The following is a 20,984-nucleotide window of genomic DNA, read 5'->3' as shown; positions in this document are numbered from 1 at the left end:
TGTTAGGACAAACTCCTAACAAGTCAAAAATACAAGTTCAAAAAGGAAAACAACTATAATTTTACAATTCAAAGAAAATACACATAAATCTCTCTTTTGCACCAAGTGTATACTCTTTTTTTTTTGTGTTTTAGACCAAGACTTTAAGTTTCCCTTCAAGGCCTCCTTCACCTTTAGATGTTGCTCACTTTTTTTGGCTGTTATCCCCATGATCCTCACGTTTTATTACCATCCAAAGACCTACACCACAAGTTAACACCACTAAAGCCAAAAGGAGTCCAAGGAAAAAGCAAGAAAAGGTCTAAAATGAACAAAGGCTCTTCAAAAGGAGTTTTATTTTGACAAAACCATGAATGTTTAGAAGACAATCAAGCAATTAAATGGTAAGAAAGAAAGGTTATCACAACAAAAGGAGTTACCTAAAGAAAGGAACTAGAATGGATCACAAAAAACCAAAACTACTAGAAAAACACAAGGTGCTTTTTTTCTTTTGCAAGCTAGACCAAATGGTGCACTAAGGAAACCTTTTCAGGTCATCATGGTTGCTGGAACAGCAGCTAGGGACATGAGTCTCAGCTCCCAAATCAACATCAAAGTGCTCACATAAAAGTTGGTTACATATGGTACATGCATGTGCTTTTACTTTTACTTTTTGCTTTTGTTTTTTGTACTTTTGTCTACTTTTCTTTTGTACCTTTTGTCTCTTCTTTTTTTTTTTTTGAAATTTTTAGCACAAACACACACCAAATCAATCTCAAATCTGGAATGTTACAAGGAGTTTCAAGTTCATACAAGCTTATAGCACCAAAATGAAGAAAACTTACTGCAATCAAATATAGCATGAAACACAAAAAGCGACGTAATGAAAACCTAACTATATGAACTTGTTCATGATCTAACAACAATTATATAAAATAAAAGCACTCAAAGGCACAAATACAAATCAGTTTTTGGACATGACCTCAACATATATTTTTGATGTTTTTTAAAGTTTCAACTAGGAAATAGATACATCAAAAGGACTAAACATGACTCTAGACAACATGAATTAATTTGAAACTTAAAATGACTCAAGCAAACATATATTGGCCAAACAAAATAGTAAGGAATGACTAAAAAAAAAGAGAAAAGACACAAAAAAGTAGCCAAAACTACCAAAAACGAACTTGGAAAACGCTAATGATAACATTCTGGCAACTTTGACCTTTGCTGAGTGTTTTACTCATAACTTTCTCCACAGAACTCTAAATGGAATGATTTTTTTTGTTGGAAACTAGACTGATAGGGCTTTCATTTGACTATTTTTACGCATTTTCTGGATAACTAATCTAGATGCAGTTTAAGTTTGAAAGTCGTCACAGTTTGTTGCCAAAACAAATGATAAATGAAAAACAAAACACAACAAGACAAGTAGGAAAATAACATCAACAACATGGACGAATAAAGGATAGATAAGGACCAAAAGACTTAGCTCTTGAAGAACCAATGCTCTGATACCAAATGATGGCAACCTCCTTGGCTAGGTTGGGCCAAAGTTAGGAGATGTGCATGTAGGAGTGTTTCCTTGGATGAAATACAAGGGTGGAGACACCTCTATTTATAGGCCAAGGGTATCTCTTTCTAATCCTAAAAGCATGATCTCCCACATTTTCTCTCATTGGCCAAAAATGAGGCCTTCTAACCTCTCCAATGATGGGAGGACATGTGGCCACTCACAAAACACAATCCTCTCCATTCCTAGAGTGCCATGTGACCACTACTAAAAGTAAATCCTCTTCACTCCTAGGGTGCCATGTGGCTACCTTTTAAAAAGCAAATCCTCTCTAATGGAAGCATGACATATGGCACATACTTTCCACTTGGTTTGAATCTAACTTAGGGAAAATCCTATACTACTTAGGCCTTAATCAAACCTATACTACATGGCCAAATACAAGGCCTAAACCTATACTAATTATTCTTCTTCCATGATGGCCCAAGTGAAACTCACCTTTGTTTCACCTTCTATGGATGGTTCCTCTTGGAGGAGCTTGGACATACTTCTAGTGATTGGACCCTTGGCTATGAGTTTGGCATCACTAAGAGAGTTGAAACATTAATATAAAATCACTTTCCAGAACAAAGATAACAATACTTTTAATTGTGGTTATTCTTTGAGTTGAAAAGGAAATTAACAATATTTTACGCAAATTCTTATTTGTTCTCTGTTATTGACTTTTCACTTTCTTCCCATGCTTTGATCAGTAACAACCTTTTCTCCATTGAAACTCTGGAAAGGATAAATTCTATATGTTTAGAGTCTCATGTTTCACCAAACTTTTGAGTGTTGCAAATGTGAATACATATTCCATCTTTTTATAGAGCTTCACAGATAACTTTGTAAGATTGATGAATGACACTGCACAAAAAAATAATTTTTCTACTAGAGGTCAACTGCAAATCTTTAACAATTCGAGTGTTTCAGTGTATGGTTGTACCCACGGGTGCTCTAAACCCACCCATTCTAACTTTTTTAGTTCCATCAAGACTAATTTTTTAAATCTCACAAGTACTTTGTTGTGAACTTGAACCTTTTGAGAGGGAAATATCTCCTTTATACCAAGACATTTATCTATATAAAGTTCTTCTAAATTGGGTACCCTGTGAAAGAAATCAAAAGGAAAAATACCTTTCTGAGTGTTATCATCTCAAAGTAGAAATAAAGAATATTTAATTTACAAAGAAGGTCTTGTGGCAAACGTGCATCACTCATAAGCTTCATGATTTCTTTATTGAATGTTAATCCCGTTAGATTAGGACAAAACTAGCAATTGAAGTCAAACAAATTCAAAAGACAATTTGTTTACAAGAGGAAACTATATCAATGAAAAGAAAAGGAAACACAGAAGGATAAATTCTAATGCTTCATTACCTTTTCAATCGAGAACAAAGGTTGTTGTAATAAATTAATTGGAGCCTCTAAAACTTCTTTTTTATTATCATCATCAAAGCTTGATCTGAATAGCTTTAGCTTAGGACAACATTGCACATATAACAAATCTAACAAGGGACATTCTAGATGATGTTTTCCAGGGTAAAAGCAACTCAATAGTGGCATCTTTTCAAGAACTAGATATGACAAACAAGGGAATTCAAACATTATTGTCGTTCCATGTTCCATTTCATCTTCCCTTCCAACGATTTCTACCATTTTCTCACACTCCTCTATATCAAGTGTCTTCCACTTCCCAAGATTTTTGGCAAGTGATGAAGGTGACAATGTTACTAGGCTTCCACAACTCTCAACATCCACTATTTGCAAATTTCAAAAGCTAACAATTCCTTTGATATTTTCCTTCCATACACATTTTAAATTTGACAAGCATTTTAAAGTAAGCCTTTTCAAACCAAAGATTATTCCCTTTGTCTCAACCTCAATCTCATCAGTGTCAAATATTACTTCCACTTCATCGGAGCTATGCATATTCAATTCTTCTAGGTTCTTCAAGTAAGCAAGTACATGAGATGGAATTACGAAGGATCTATTGCACGTTATATCGAATTCCAACTTTGTAAAGCTGCCAAAAAAGTTTTCTGATATAGTAGATTTTGTGTGTCAAACTCCCATCACCTCAAGATAATCAAGAAGAATCATAAGCTTTAAGTAGTTGAAAAAAATCCTTACAAGACAAGAAACTCAATTTCAGGATAAATCGACAAGTTGCATATGCTTTATATTTGATTAACATCACTTTGGATAAATCGACAAGTTATCATATGCTTTAAAAAAAAACAAAACCCATATTAGGGTTCACGTGTTTGACCCTTTTTAGATTTTATAAATTACTAGCATTAGAGATTACTATGAAAATAAAGGAAGAGAAGATTACTTACCAGATGAAGGTCTCAACGTCACCCTAACGAAGACTGGCACCGAACTATGGAGGCCGAACGATAATGTTTGGTGAATGAGATTGTTTCGTCAAGGAGGCACAACGAGATTAAGGGAAAAAGCTTCGAACACGGATGAGGGTTGCAGAGAAGAGAGTTTGAGTGAGGATTTGAGAGAGGAGAGTTGGAGTTAGGGTTCGAGAGAACATTGGTTGAGTGATGGTCCGAGAAAAAGGCTTGGAATTAATGAAACCTAATTTCACCTTTTTTTATGAATTTCAGATTCGTATGTAACATCAGTAAGTAATACGTGCTTCTAGTTACGTACGAATTATAGCACTTACATATGAATTCTATCCTTAGAAACTTTCTCGCCACCATGCACGTAAATTACATATGGATTTTACATACGGATATTCGATAGGTAAAAATCCGTATGTAATACCTTGTTACATACGAATTAAAATCCGTATGTAAATATCGCTAAGTAATCTAGATTTTTTTTTTTGTAGTGAGAGGTGTTCTCAATGAAGGGAAAAATGGTGTAAGATTGATGCAAACACAAGATCTGGTGGGTAACCTATCTAGGGAAGGTGGCTAGAGGAGGTTAGGGACTATCTCTAGTCGTGACTTTGCATAGTAAAGGTCTGGAGTGATCTCAAGAGAGGTTCTTTACTAAAATTCACAAAATGATTGCCAATGAGTGAAGCTTTCTTCATGTTTTTTGAATATTACTTGAGACTCTTAAGGCTTTACCAAATACATTATCTCGACACTTTAATATCCTTATTTGTTAAAGAGTTTAACTAATTATCGTTTGTTACAGTATCGGGATGATAAAAAAATCCGCGGACCAGGGTATCCGTAGGTAGAATCTATGGCGGATAGTTACTATCCTCGGATATTTTCTATTCGTTCGTAATGGGTAGTAGATATTTTACTACCCGCTTCTAAACGGTAGGGTACAGACAGTATACTACCTGACCCGTGGGTACCTGTTACTCGCAAAAAATAATAAAAAATTAATTTATATATTTTAAAATTAAATTTAATGAAAAAAAATTAAATTATATTTTATTAGGTTAAATTTAATTAAAATTAAATTTTAATTAAAGTCGGACAAACACCGTTAGATTGGCACATACATGGCATGCTGACGGTAGTATTTTAAATGACGTGGCAAAGGTTAAGTTAGTCTAACATGAATTTTTGTTTTTTTTAAATTAAAGAAATTGAGAGAAGTTAATTAAAATGAATTGTTTATGAAAATTAGGGATTAGAGAAATTTGAGCGCTTCCTCTCAAATTAGGATTCTTTGGAATCTAAGTTCGTCCATATACCTATCTCCCCACGAGTTGATCACTACCGTCGTCGCGTCTTCGCTCTACCAATCCTCCCTTCCTCTGCCGCCTCCTCCATCAATTTTCCCCTTCGACGACTGTTGAATCGGAATCACTATCGAGATCTGCCTTATGAGCAGTTCCCTCGATGAAGCTTCTTTTGCCACCACTCCAAATCTCATTTAGAACTCTCACAGTTTCGTCATCGCTGAAAGTGTAGGTGGCTCTTGTGTTGACACTGTCACTGGGCTGAAACCTTGACGAAAAACATGCAATCTCATACCACCGCCCCATGTACCGCTTCAAGTCCAGACCTTTCACCACCTCCATCACTTTCGTTGCCATCCAACACAATGTCAATGATGCTATTGGGTTACGCTTCACAAGAACAACAAAGTTAAAACAAAACCCCACCAAAGACGGTTGTTTCAATTTTGGTGTACAAGGTTTCAAGATTAGCTTCGCTTCAACGTTCGATTTTGATCTTGCAAGTGTGATAAAGTTGTGACCGTGGATAAATTTTGATGGCTTTGGAAGAAAAGTTTGATATTTCTATTGGAATTATATATAGGTTTATCCAATTGTATGATATCTTTCGAGGTAAAGTCTCGAGATTTTTCTACTCCAGAAGGCAGCACCACTGTGTGAGAAGAGGCAACACCGCCACTAAGTCCGTAGCCAGCACTGCCACCACCGCCCGCTGCCAGCGCCGTTGTTAACAGACCGCCAATCGCGAGTTCCTCTTTCACCATTAATGAACTTTCACCATTAATGAACGTTTGATGAACCCTAAAACTTTCTAACAAAATCCCTAATCCCTATAGAAACAATTCAGTTTAATTAATTTTTCTCAATTTCTTTAATTTAAAAAAAACAAAAATCCATGTTAGACTAACTTAACCCTTACCACGCCATTTAAAACTCTACGTCAGCATGCCATGTATGTGCCAATCTAACGACGTTTGTCCAATTTGACGACAAACCTCTATTTGTTTCAATTTTTCAAAACTAAGGACCCAATTGAGACATCGAATAAGTACGAGACCTATTTGAAATTCTGGAAAAAAAAAAGGACCTACTGAAACATTAAACCTATTATATATATATATATATATATTGTAATTTTATTTAAATTTAAATTTAAAAATGTATAAAATATGTTTTATTTTTATTTTTTGTGGGTATCCACGGGTACCGCGGGTTTTAAAATATCTGGGGATATTTTCTAAATGGGTATCTGTCGGGTAGCGGATACAGTTTTATCCGGCGGGTCGGGTTGTGGGTAGGCACTATCCGTGCCTGACTCGACCCGTTGCCATCCTTGATCATAGCGTCACGTTTAGACCTAAGTGTTTTTCTAAGGCTTTCTTCTGTTATTAGATTATTAGGGATTTTGAGCCTAACACTTATGTTTATGCTATCTTTATATTATAGTTGTAGCATATTCAACTTTTCATTTCATTTAATGTTATTTTATTAAACTTCAAAACATATTAGAGCGTTTAGACGTATAAGTTTTCAGGACGATTTTTTCTTAATAGGGTTATCCCATGATAATATGTATTGATGCTAAGGGGGTACAGAGGTATGATATTTAAGGGTTTTACCATACAAATATATGTTATAAAGAGATGTATGATGATCATCTGCAGTATGTTGGGTTTGTTTGAGTTGTAATATGCACAATGATAGATTTTGGATGATTCAAGTGATGAATGTATGTATTAGAGTATGTTTCCTCGTGATCTAGGGTTGATGTGTGTGTTTTTGAACACTTGAATTCATTCTAAGATGTGGTTTGATTTGGCAATAATCCATTATCATTAGTTATAATCGATTATTTGCGCATTGCTTTTGATTTTTGTTTAGGGAATAATCGATTATCTGCGGATATGTGCTTCCTAGTAAATCCTTAGTTTATCTGCGGATATCTGCTTCCTTTTGCCTTGTGTGCGAAGGAATGGTTGTTTGGGTATTGAACCTTCCTTGTGTAGGGGTAATGGTGTTTTCCGTGTCTTTGTGTGGCATGAATACATGTTCCTTAACTGGATTGCGGGACTACTCAAACATATCTATAGGGGAGGCTACAGATGGTTTGAAGAAGCGGCTGAAGGCGACTGAGGTAAGGTACATGAGTGAGACTGATTCTTTCCACTATGTTGCTTATGGTATTTTGGGTGCTTATAGTGGTGTTACACATGTTGATGATTGGAAGGACGATGATGCTTTAGAGGATACTTTATGATAATGGTGTTATTATAATGGTTATAGTAAATTAGTTAGCATTGGCACTAATGCATAGATAAACCAAGGGTCTATGTGTGAGATGTTAGTGATGATGATATCAAGGGTCAAGGAATCAATGATCAAGTGATGGAATACCCCCTAACCATGGTCAAGCATCTATAGGGTGGAAGTCATCCTTGAAGATGATATCAACTCTACCTTGTGGACCACCTTTGGAGCCATCATGGAGCATAACTTGAAGAATAGTGTAGGTTTATTTAGGCCATGTATTCAGCCAAGTAGTGTAGATTTGTTTAAGGCTTGCATTAAGGCCTAGTTAATGTAGAGTTTTTCCTTAGTTGGACATCCAAACCATGTGGAAAGTATGTGTCATGTGTCATACTTCCATTAAAGAGGATTTGCTTTTAGTAGTGGTCACTTGACACTCTAGGAATGGAGGCAATTGTGTTTTGTGAGTGGCCACATGTCTTCATGATAATGATTGAATATACCGTTATCTGTGATGCAATTTTGATACTAAATCAACCCCTTTTGACTTAGAAGCTTGCTTGAACTCATGTTTTTAATTTAGTTTTGTGAATAAGTGAATAGAGGATATACTTAATGATTTTATCACTAAATTCCCTTGATTTTGTAGGAAATTGGAATGATTTGAAATAGGAGAATCAAGATCGAACGGTTCAAGAAGATAGACCGAACGGTGTGATAGAGGAGAATGTAGACCGATCGGTGTAAGGAGATAGACCGAACAATGTGATAGAGGAGAATGCAGACCGAACAGTGTGAGAAAGAAGACAATTGTCGAACGGTTTAAGAGAAAGGTTGACAAACCGAACAGGTTTTAGAAAGGAGAAGTCGAATGGTGTGGTAGAAGATACACCGAACGATCAACAGTGTGAGGCCGAACGGTTAACAAAGTAAAACCGAATGGTCCATGGCACTTGCTGAATGTCATTCTACACCGCATCACTGCCTAGGCGCCCCTCAGGGGCGCTGAGCGTCAGTCTTCGCGCAAATTCGACTGGTTGAGCCTTCCAGGGCGCTGAGCGCTAGTCTTCATGTGCCGCAACAAGCCTAGGCGCCCCACTTAGGGCGCTGAGCGCCAGCGTGTTGGGCTTGGAACCGTTTTCTGTTATTTTCTTGATCTATTTAAGGACTTGGATGTCCTAGAGATGATATCTCTTGATGACTTGAGCACATAAACACACTTTTGACCCCTTGGAGGTAGATTTGTGGATGTGGGAGCTCTCCTATTCAGTTTTTAGGGTTTTTCTATCTCTTACATTCCATTGTTCATCTAGTTTCTCCATGATAATGGAGAACTAAACCTTATTTGTTGTTGGGGAAGATGTAACCTCTAAACTCATGTATTAGAATTGATTCCAATTTATATATGCTTCTTTCATTAATTGATAGGGTTATTCTTCTTTGCTCTATGCTTGTTATGTTTAACTCATTCATGACATGATTATTGGTTTTCGTGATAAGGACACATACGGGGAAATCTAGATCTAGGGAATTTATCCCAAAAGCAGTATTGCTCAAGGATGGGGATATGAGTTTTGGTCATCTTAAGCTTCTAATCGTAATGCAAAATTAATTATTAGGGATGTAAGGGATTGTGGTCTAGTAATTAAGGATAGGCTTTCTTCGCTGAGTGATCGAGTTTTAAGTAATATAGAAAGTGATGTTAACAATTGAATGAAGAAGATGAATTCTTATATGAATGAGAGTAAAGACGGTGAAATCTAAAACCCAACAACATACTCATCTCATATTATCAACATCATCCCTTCATTCTTGTGTTTATCCTTAATTGATCAAATTGCATTCATGTTTATTTTTATTGCATTTGCCTTCAAAAACCCCAAAAATTGTTCTTAAGTCTTAATTAGTTAAGTGATTACATAATTGTTTTGTGTCGTGAGTCTTCTGGGATACGATACTTGGTCTTACCATTTTATATTACTTGATACGATTCGGTACACTTGCCGATATCTTAACACTTCCCCTTATTGGAGAGGATTTATGGACAATTATCCACTCCTTAGAAGGTCTCATTTTTTGCCAATGAGTGCAAAGGTAGGAGACCATGCTTTTAGGATTTGTTTAGAGACACCCTTATCCTATAAATAGAATTGTCTCCTATCATGTATTCATCTTTGATGTTGAGTAAAGTTATGCTACCAATTTTTGGCCATACTACTCATTTTAAGATCAAGAGTAGAGCAACCTATGAGGCCCCTCTAGTCACCTTCCTCTTTGAGTTGGCCTAACTTCTCTTAGAGTCTTCAAATATAACACCACCACCCTTTAACACCATATGGCCATGAGTTTCTAGTCTCACAAACACCATAAACTCTGCATTTCTAACCCCTATCCATGATGATCCACCACATTTTCGCACCATATATCTTCAAGGGACCATTTCCATTGTATCCTTCTATCTTTGGCCTAACCTAACCAAGGAGGTTGCTATCAAGAGTCAAGGAATAAAGGATCAAGGATTGAGGATCGTGGATTGAGAATCAAGTAACTCATTATGATTGAATTGCTATGTTAAAGGATTAGGAATCCTATTGTTAAAAGTGTATGGGGTGGTTGTTTATGGTGGATATAATCAGTGTGCTTATATCTTGTTATTATGATTGTTTTATTGGTAGCTTACCCCATACTTGTTTGTGTTTGTGAATGAAATTATCGATGATGATTGTAAAATGTGTTATAGTGAGCATGATAGACATGAGGCATGATAGACACGAGGCATGAAATTATCAGATGTTGCTGAGCCATGATAGATTTGAGAGATGATGGGGAATCGACTTTAGATTTTTATTTAAAGTTATTTTGTTTAAATTTTAAGACAATGTAATTGGATTTATTTTATTTCCTTTGTTACTTTCATTATTTTGAATAATGTAATTAGACAATCTTTTGGAAATCATATGCTTGAATAAATTATGCATGCTTAAATGTTGAGGTGGTTGAAAAATACGTTTTCGCGTTATTTTATAGAGTTGAAATTACTGGTTTTTGTAATAAACCGTGACACTCTGAAATTTGGCGTATGTTCTGACAAGTTGATTTTAACCAATGACTGCTACATAAGAAAAGACTAGGAAGACTCAAATATCAAAGCAAAACTCTGTATAACAAATGTCTTTTTTAGAAGTCATTAAATAGAAGATTGTTCAAAAGAGAATCAAGAGAATAACACATAGAAGAAAAAGCCTCAAGCTAATAACGTCGAGGGAAAGCTCAAAAGCATACGAGAAACACTTTCAAGCTTCATTGTCATATAAGCTTACTTTTGTAAGAAGAAAGAGCAGAGAAAATATTCAGTGAGTCCATTAGATTGAATTGTATTGAACGCATATCCTCTCTATGAAAGTTATTGTCTAAGAACTTATAACCAATCCTTTGATTGTAAATTTTGAAGAGAATTAGAACACTTTACGTTTAACTTTGAGGAGTGGATGAAACATGTGTGTCTAGTGGAAACTAGGAGTGGGTGAAACTCAGTGACATTTAACTTGGTGGAGTTAAATGGTAGCTAGATGAGTTTGTTTAGTGGAAACCAAGAGTGGGTTAAACTCAACTAGACAACATATCAAGAAGATATCTAGATTGTTTAGGGATATTAGGAATGGTGAAGAATACTATGCAACCAGGAATAGGTGAAACTCGATTCTAGTTAGAGTAATGGTGGTTACTTGGAGTGACTAGGGATACTAGGAGTGGTGAGAATACTCATTTGTAATCTTGTTGAAGATTATAGTTGAACCTTCTAAGGTGTTAGAGAAGATTGGACGTAGCTCGATGGAGTGAACCAGTATACAAACGATTGTGTGTTTATTGCTCTAGTCTCCTTAAACGTTTCTCTTACAAATCCTACAGTTGCACGTTATTTTAATTGATGTAAAAGCTCCTGTTAAGAAACAACTTCTTATTAAAGAGCTAGTTTTATCAAACGCTGCAGGAAACATTTTAAAATCCATCCCCCGTCCCCTTTTAGAGTATTTCCAAGTACTTCAGTTGGTATCAAAGATAACCTCGCGAGGTTAGTTCTTGACAAGACTCGAGGAAACAATCTTGAGACATGGAAAATGAAGGTTATGTTGTCAACCGCCCTCGTCTATTCAAAGGAGAGAAGTTCGATTAATGGAAACAAGGAATGATTGCATTCTTTGAATCATGCCACATTGACATGTTGGATGTCGTTGAAAAGATCAACTATATACCCCCGGCATTGAGGCAGATCTCGAGTGTGAGTTGGTCGTTTCTACCCCGGTATTGGGGCAAATATCGACTAGTTCTGTTTGGGTTGGCTACCCAATTGAGGTAGCGGGTATATTCTATTAGCAAGCAATATCAGTGATTTGGTGTTTATTATATTAGCTCACCCATCCAATTTCTTTGGTTTTTCTCCTTACGATGATTATATAACTCGTGTTGTTGTACGAGAGCATATGATATTGTAGACAATCATGTGGATTGTTAAAGAAGATTTGTGAATTTTATTTCCTAAGGATATTTTGAACACGATTGACTTTTATTTAATTGTTGTTTTATTACGGAAGTAAACAGTTGTTTTGAGTTTTTATTTAAGGAAGTTTAACTAATTTTCATTATTGTGTGTGATTTTTTTTAATTTATTTGTTAATTCTACATTTAAAATGATTCGGTTGGAACGTCTTGAATTGAGATGTTACAAGTAGAGCTGTCAAAACGGGTAACCCGACTCGACCCGGCTCAGCCCACCACGTGTTGGTCACTTAGTGAGCCAACCTAACCCAGCTCACTTATGAGCGAGCTCAAAAAAATTCGAACCTGGCCCGACCCACCACGAGTTGGTGGGTTAAACGGGTTGACTCACTTAATTATAAGTTTTTTTAAATAAAAAAAATTATAATTTTTTTAATTCAAATCTAAATAAATTTCACTCTAAAATGATGTTAAACTCCAAATATAATTCAAAATAAAAAAAATATCATACAATCCAAGCGTAATCCAAAATCAAGCACAAAAGGCAAACAAATAAGTTTTTAATATTGATAATTTTTATATCATTTGTCCATTTATAATATTAGAGTGTTGAATAGATAAATCTATAATATTTTTTTCTCTTGAAACATTTTTTTTATCCCCATCTACAATATAATAAAAAAATGGTAACTAATAATATTGAAACACAAAATAATAAATAATTAAATTAAATTAGGTGGGTTGGTCCGGGTTGAAAACTAACCCGCATAAAAAAATTACATTTTTTTTCAAACCCAATGCGGCTCAAACCCATGATGGGCTGGATTGGCTCGAGGATTACAATCCATTTTGATAGCACTAATTACAACTCCAAATTAATCTATGTTGAGATTTCAATATTTTTATAAATCCAATCCGAATTATGGTAGACTAGATTAACTCGAGGGTTCGAATCCGTTTTAATAATAGTAATTAAAAAAATACTTTTTTTTTGTTTTTATTAGAACGTAGAATACAAAATTAAGTCCATATTAGAGTGAGCTAAGTCTTTTTTATTTAAAAACCTTTAGCCTTTAAATCTAGAAATCTATAACAGATTGGTAAATTTTTTTAACAAATCCACATTAAAAATATTGTCCTATATTATTAGATCTAATTTAATTTATACTCCTCTTATAATTAAATAATTATTCATCATATCTTTTTTGAAATTTTTTAAATTAAATAATTAATAAATCTTTTTATCTCTTATCATAACTTTTATATAAAATAAACTTTTTAAAATAATTAATAAATTATTTTATGGTTAAATATGTTTTTAGTCCCTAAACTATCAAGCGATTTTGTTTTTAGTTCCTCTTTCAAAGTAAGGTACTTTTTGGTTCTTCATCTTTAGGAAACCATAATTTTTCGTCCTCAAAAACCAACGGCGTTAAAAAGAAGCTGAGTTGGCTAACGGTGGAGTGTCACGTCATGCTTTTTTCTGACACTGAGCCAATCTGTCCCTTACTGTACGATAATGCCGAACAGTATTGTTAATGACCGAACGATATTGGTAAGGCCGAATGGTTATGATGACTGAATGACCGAACAATATTGGTGGTGACTGAACGATATTGTTAATGACCGAACGGTATTGGTAATGGCCGAATGGTTATGATGACTGAATGACCGAATGGTATTGGTGGTTATCGAACGGTATTAGTGGTGGCCGAATGGTGATGGTGACTGAATGATGATGGTGACCGAACGGTGAGGGTCAGATTGACTTAGTGTGAGAAAAAAGATGACGTGGCACTTCACCGTTAGCCAGCTCAGCTCCTTTTTAACGCTGTTGGTTTTTGAGAACGAAAAATATGTTTGCCTAAAAGAGAAGGACTAAAAAGTACCTTAGTTTGAGAGAGGGATTAAAAACAAAATCGCTTGATAGTTTAGGGAATAAAAACATATTTAATCCATTATTTTATCTCTTATATTATTTTTTAAAATAATTTTTTAAATTACATAAAGAGTAAACTACTTTGGATATATATTCTTTTAATTGTTTTAATTTTGTAACATGCATTTTTCTAATAATATTTCACAAAATTATATATTTTTTAGATTTTCTCAATATCATTTTTTTTCAGTACCGTTTTTCTCAATATATTTTTTAAATACAGATATGTTTTACTCTGTAAGTAATTAATTTATTTTAAGAAGAAGTGACTCAAAATACGCTTAAAAAATCGCTTTTATAAAACTAAAATAAAAAATTGTGTCGAGTTGTTATTTAAGGGAGTTTAAAGAATTTTTATTATTATCAGCGAGTTTATTTTTTTTAATTTATTTGTTAATTATACGTTTAAAATTATTCGGTTGGAACATCCTGAAATGATGGATGTTACCAGGCTCAAAATTAATCTATGTTAAAATTTTAATGTTTTTTAATTCCAATCCAAACTTGTGATAAATTAGTGAATTCGAACTATTTTGACAACCCCAATTAATAAAACACTTTTTTATTTTTATTAGAATCTAGAATGCAAAACTAAGTCCATATTACAGTGAGCGAAGTCTTTTTTATTTAAAAACCTTTATCCTTTAAATATAGAAGTCTATAACAGATGGGTAAATTTTTTTAAAAAATCCACATTAAAAATATTCTCCTATATTAGGATCTAATTTAATTTATACTCCTATAATAATTAAATAATTATTCATCATATTTTATTTCTTATAAAAATTTTAAAATTAAATAATTAATAAATAATTTTATCTCTTATCATAATCTTTTACATAAAATAAACTTTTTAAAATAATTAATAAATCATTTCATCTCTTATATTATTATTTTTAAATAATTTTTTTAATTAAATAATTAATAAACTACTTTGGATATATATTCTTTTAATTGTTATAATTTTGTAACATGCATTTTTCTAATATTATTTTACAAAATTATATATATTTTTAAAATTTTCTCAATATCATTGTTTTTTTCAGTACCGTATATCTCAATATATTTTTTAAATACAGATATGTTTTACACTGTCAGTAATTAATTTATTTTAAGAAGAAGTGACTCAAAATACGCTTAAAAAATTGCTTTTATAAAACTAAAATAAAAAATAATACACAAAAATAAATAAATTAAAATATAAAAAAGTGATAATAAAAAAATTAAATGAACTGTGAATTACCAACTAGTTGAAGTAACTTAATTGAGTTATTTCTAAATTTAAATACTTACTAAATATTTAAATCATTTGTCTGAAGGCTTAGACCAAAGAATTACCAACTGTGAATTACCAACTGTTAAGGACTTCTAACTTTTAAATCATATGTCTCAAGGCTTAGACCAAAGAAGGTATAATTAAAAGCTTATATCAAAGAATTTGAAAACTTTATTGATTATGATAAACTTTCATGATAAATTTTCAAATAAACTATTATCAGTAGCTTGTGTTCCTATTGGAAAATTGAGAAAAATTGCAGGTTCACATCAAATAACAAAAAAATGTAAAATTGAAACCTGCCTCTAAACACTAGTTCTAAGCTGGATATCAACAAATTCTTCATTCTTCATTTCTATATCTCTTGACATTTTGGTGAACTATCAGTCTTTTAAGGAGTTTAAAAAATCTATGCTGAACTCGTCCTCCGATCTTATGCTTGAAAAATCAATGTGTGCACAATCGTCAAATTCGTCAAATTCGTCCAACGCTCTCGTACTTGTCTTGTCCATGTCCTTCATACTTATTTTGTTTGTATCTGTCTTGTGTGTTTCATCATTATCCGTCACAACAGGAGAAAATTCACTATTGCCTTCTTTACAGAAGGTTTGCTTTACATGATCAACCATATCTCTCTTGGTTGTAACCACATCAATGACTTTCTCATTACATTTTGCAACAGGAGAAATCTCAGGTACGAACACACTAGGAAATGAATGAATTATGGGATGTGTTGTCGAAACTGAATCAGTTGAAATTTGCGATTCCTTAAGTGTAGGGTTTGCTGCCAACGATTGAGTTAATGTAGAAGAGAATCCAAAATCTGTTTTGTTATTAGAAGGTAGCAACATGTTTGTACCTAAAAATGAGGACAAAGTAAACATATAATTTCTCACATATGAAAACATACTAGTATACATTATACAAACGCAAACAATCATACATTGGACTTGTTTCTTCTTGCCAGGTTGTCTTCCTCGACGCTTCTTAGCAACTACAGACCCATCTACTGTCGAAATATCTTTTCTCTTCTTGTCAAACTCTCTAATCATAGGTGATGAAAAGTTTACATTGGCCATGGGTTTAGCTGGCAAAGACAGTGTGTTTTGCACAGGAAAAACTGTAGTAGTAGAAGCAACTAGCAAAAAGATGAAAAAAAGTTGAATAGGTCAAAACATGAAAAGAACTCAAAGATTAAAAACCATATTTTAATTCATTAACAACAGAAGATCTGTGCATCTACCTGGAGGAGTTTTGATAGAATTTTCCATCGGAGGAACAATTACAGAATTTGTGATCATGGCTGTGACATTGGACATGGCTGATCTTGCATTGAAACTATCCAAAGCATTCTGAAGGTCTTGCAACAATTTTTGGATTCTAATTTTCTCTCGCATCACCATGACGTTTTCTTCCTCCAACCGTTTATTTTGTCTCTTCATGAATATATATTGGTTTAACATTTCCTCCAAACTCAACAAATTCTAGAACATCAAGAAAACAAAATTGATCAAGAAAACAAAAGTGACGAGAAAGTGATAATAAATATATGTGCCTTATACACCTTTTACATAAAGATTCAAATTTTTTTATTAATTATTATGAATTTTTCACAAACGCAACAACATTTTCTGTGAGTCTTGGAGAATCTTTATAGCGTTTTTTTTTTACAAATTGGTTTATTCCTATTTAAAAAAATTTGAATTTATTAAATTTATTTGAAAAATGTTTTCTTGAAAAAAATGTTGCCGATAAATATGAAAAATAAATTTGTGAAATGTGGAAAGAGAAAAGGAAAAAATAAAGAAAAAGTAAAATGAAAAACCGTGTTTGGTGGCAGATTGAGAAAGAGAGGCGAAACTTGGTTACGAAAGATGGCTCTGGTTTGATAGAATTGGTTGCGGCACAAATATTGATCGACAATGAAGGCAACAAGCGCCGGAGAAACGTTATCCGTTTGCGATGCCATTGAGAATCACACCTTTGCACGCTTTAACAATATCAAATATTATACTTTTGGAGGAGAAAGAAAGAAAATTATGAGGTAGACTGAGAGAGACTACTTTTTATACTTTAAGGAAGAAGCCAAATATTAAACTTTTAACATTATTATCTCTTAATTAATTTTTATTTCTTTATTATCTTTTCTCTTTATTATTTCCAATAAAAACTTTTCCAAGCTCTCCTTAGTATTTCGCCTCAAGGCCCGGAACAGACTAACCTCGTGAGTGTGGTAGGGTGGGGAACCCAAGTTTCATAAGTCACCACGAGTGCAAGACCCGCTATAGCTCGACTATCATTCTAAGTCCGGACGAGTCAGGTTTAAAGTGTAACAAGTTGTGTTAAGTGACCCAATATATGTGAATTAAACTTGCATGTTGTGTGATTGTTATAACATGATTTTTGTATATCTAGCTCACCCTTCTGCTTGTGTTTGTCTTTGTTTGTGTTGTGTCTTCTGTTGCAATGATCATCCATTTGGATGTGAGCAGAGGTAGATGAGGTGCTTCTAGAGCAGGCCTTGGAGGGAGATGACACCGCTGCTTAGCCTAGTTAGGATTCCCAGCTGTTCCTGCCTATTTTGACATACTCTATTGTGTTAAAGTTTTGAATTACAACCACATCTGAGATGATTGTAACCTTAAGAATTTATCTCCAAGTCTTCTTCTAACTGTTCTATTATATTAAAATGTGGACTACTAGATTATATAGTTCTATAAAATATGGGATGTTACATTTAACATAAAAGAGATAGTTATAAATATATATGATATTTACACATTTATCTACCATAATAACTATAATAATAACTATAGTAACATGATATATATACATATTAAGTATAGAGTATCTAAGTTTTTGTAAAAGAAAATAAGTATGGGCTTACAATGTGTAACATTCCATCTCTTTGGATGTCACGAGTATATTATAAACTTTATTGTGCATGAAAATTTACTAAAAATAATATTTCGAAAAAACTCATGTAATAAAAACCTTAATTTATTCAAATACCAAATAAATAAAACTCATTCCAATCTTGTAAACTTCTAAATGATTATCCAAACCACTTACATCAAATTAACTCAAAATGTTTAAAAACATAAACAATAAGAATTTTTTTTCCAAGCTCTCCTTAGTATTTCGCCTCTGCTAAGCAAATGAAGCATTTCTAATAACATTTTCTCCCTTACAATAATACGAGTTATACGATCATCATAACAAACACAAACAATAAGGATGAAATACCAGAAAAATCATTCAACAAAATGATATAATAACAATCAACAAAAGGATATAATTAGTCAAAATAAGAGTTCTATTTTCTCTCAGCTACTCCATTAGATTCAGGTGAATATGGTCGGATTACTTCACAGATGATACATTCTTTAACACAAAAGTCATTAAACAATACATATTTACCATCTCTATTTGATCTAATCCTCTTAATTATCTTATTTAATTGATTTTCTACTTCTGCTTTATAAGTTAGAAACACATCAAAAACTTCATCTTTATGTTTGATTAAATACACTTTAGTGTATCTAGAATATTTATCTATAAAAGTTACAAAATAATTTTTACTTCTTTTAAACATGATTTGCTTTAAATCAACTAGATCAGTATGAATTAGTCATAACAGTTTGACGATCTATATGTTTTCTTATTTTAATTCTACATATATCACATTTACATGTGGGTGCAAAGGACTCACCCATGAGTCGTGTTTCATGAAAACGGCTACAAATGAAGTGTGTCGAGGTACGCCCACGACACGTACAAGGTGATGAACAGATATGTTTGTTGATTTTAGAACAGGGAGATTTTGGAGTCAGATATGATGACTCCACAGAAAAGGAAGAAGAGGGCCGAGGAGGAGGAAGAGCTTCTTGTCATATCTGATACCACAAATAAGCACTTTTGTTAGTGTGATCAATGGTGAGTCACTTATAGCAAACTAACCGAATAATAGACTAAGAGATAAACTTATGATTTACTGCAACTGCGGTCTTGGATTTCAGTATAGACACATGCAAGTTGATCTCTCAGAAACTTCGGAAGGAGTTAAGACAGCAAATTCCAGATTTTATCTTTCTGAGCCTTGCGGCATCAATGCCAGAATGAATGGTGGTTAGCGGTAAGACAATGATCGTCATCTGCTTGTGAAAGGCTTAATATACCAAAATCATGTTACGGAATTTAATAAAATCATATTACGGCAATATCAGTTTAAATTTAACTTCGTTATCCCAGTTTAACTATAAAGATTTAATTGTAATGAGTCTTCATATTTAAATATTCAATTGACGAAATTTCTTGTCAATAAATATAAATTTTTAATACAGAGAAAATAAATACTCATATATGTGATTCTTTTTATATATACTGGTATTCATACTATATTCTTACACATAAAACACAAAAAATGTTAATTAAATTTGTACAATTATTGTTTTCATTATTCAAATTAAATTCAATAAAGTAAAGTTGATTTTATATAGATATGTTAATTATCAAATCATATAAAATATAATTTCTTAGTATTATATTTAGAAAATTGATTTGTCTAAAATAAACTCGTAAAGAACAAACTACAGTTTACTTTATTTTGAAAATGTAAAATTTAATAAAAATATTTTGACTGAAAGTAAGATATAAAATAACTTTGTCAGCAGTCTATTTTTTTCAAACATTAAATACTTTTTATATTATATTTCTTTAATATCTTAATATTGATATAATTCGTTACTAAACAATATCACAATATAATATCGTAGTGTTCGTATAAATGTTTAACATCTATTATGTTTCCTTCATGTATAAAAAGAAAGATAAAATAAAGAGACAATACAAAACATTTAGAAAACAAATCAAATTAATTTGCAAACCATCGGTAACATACAAATCCAAAAATTATATAACATATTTTATTTGTGATAATTATATTACATATGAACACATCTATTGTGGTTGAGTTACAAAGGCTTACTAGCTATCCACCTGCTGAACATGGCGTAACCTTCATCAGGCTTGTACTCAGGAGCTGTGTGTCCTGAGCCCTATAAGCAGAATAAATATTAATATATTTTATTTTTAATATAACAAAGAAACACAATCTTGATAATAAAAAAATAGTTCTATTAATTTTATTTAAATTTCATCGAGTAATATTGTAATATAAGGAAAGAACAGTTAAAATATCTAAATGGGATGCTGATATCATACCTTCAGAGTCGCAAATGTCATTTGATTAGAGTATCTTCTTGTGTATCTGCGTAGAATCCAAATTATGCACAAATATAAGACAGATCATTGTAAAGATCGATCTGCTATTTAGTTTTGCATATAAAATCGGTAAACATTTATCATATATTAATTAAAGCTAATTTCAAACTTGATTTCAAACACTTCTCGGAAAATTACACTTGAAGTAACAAACTAACTTTTTCATTAAGTAGAATATTGTTACAAGCACAAACCACAAACTCATTACAACCAGATTCTCATTCATTAGGTAACAAAGAAACATTACAATTTAACTAACTTTTTCATCACAAAATGTGACTGATACACCACTTCAACAAAATTAAAACATAAGACATACAAAGCTGATATTAATCAATCCCATCAAACATATCATCCAGATTAAGACCTTCTCCCTTTTCTGACAAACCAAAAGTGATTTTTCCAAATTAATAATCTTTCTCCTTTGTCATCCAATTGTAGTATCCCTTTCATCTACATTATCTTCACTGCATCATTTGAAGAAAATACATCCTCACACTTCTTCATTTCGACTCCGCTGTACAAAACATCCAACCAAAAACAT

The 20,984-nt window shown here is 32.8% G+C and overlaps 1 protein-coding gene across 3 annotated transcripts; it reads right to left on the bottom strand.

Annotated features, from left to right (window-relative positions):
* Positions 1 to 15,332: 15,332 nt before the first annotated feature.
* On the bottom strand, positions 15,333 to 20,214 carry LOC148190812 (uncharacterized). 3 transcript variants are annotated; one of them, XM_088102606.1, is made up of 4 exons: positions 16,983 to 17,139; positions 16,401 to 16,641; positions 16,101 to 16,295; positions 15,333 to 16,016 (listed from the first exon to the last, which is right to left on the bottom strand). In XM_088102606.1, exons 1-4 carry the CDS (start codon positions 17,124 to 17,126, stop codon positions 15,541 to 15,543), a joined length of 1,056 nt encoding a protein of 351 aa, XP_087958732.1. In that variant the 5' UTR covers positions 17,127 to 17,139; the 3' UTR covers positions 15,333 to 15,540. The 3 variants fall into 3 exon arrangements, with proteins under 3 accessions (XP_087958732.1, XP_087958733.1, XP_087958731.1); XM_088102607.1 differs by lacking the exon at positions 16,983 to 17,139 and adding an exon at positions 20,145 to 20,214 and having other exon boundaries at positions 15,333 to 16,295; XM_088102605.1 differs by having other exon boundaries at positions 15,333 to 16,295; positions 16,983 to 17,145.
* Between the last annotated feature and the right edge of the window lie 770 nt (positions 20,215 to 20,984).

Source organism: Vigna umbellata, chromosome 11 (genome assembly GCF_029865625.1).
Source record: "Vigna umbellata cultivar VRB3 chromosome 11, Vumbellata_1.0, whole genome shotgun sequence".
Taxonomy (NCBI): domain Eukaryota; kingdom Viridiplantae; phylum Streptophyta; class Magnoliopsida; order Fabales; family Fabaceae; genus Vigna; species Vigna umbellata.
The sequence above is the reverse complement of the archived record's forward strand: the minus strand, read 5'-3'. Positions and strand labels throughout refer to the sequence as shown.

What these genes read in the sequence shown, in the direction of transcription:
- LOC148190812 (XM_088102605.1), bottom strand. Translation starts at nt 17,126, where the DNA reads ATGGCATCGCAAACGGATAACGTTTCTCCGGCGCTTGTTGCCTTCATT. An exon ending in TCAATCTGCCACCAAACACG is followed by an intron (nt 16,642 to 16,982) that starts GTTTTTCATTTT and finishes TTGATGTTCTAG; the next exon opens with AATTTGTTGAGTTTGGAGGA. An exon ending in TTCTATCAAAACTCCTCCAG is followed by an intron (nt 16,296 to 16,400) that starts GTAGATGCACAG and finishes TCTTTTTGCTAG; the next exon opens with TTGCTTCTACTACTACAGTT.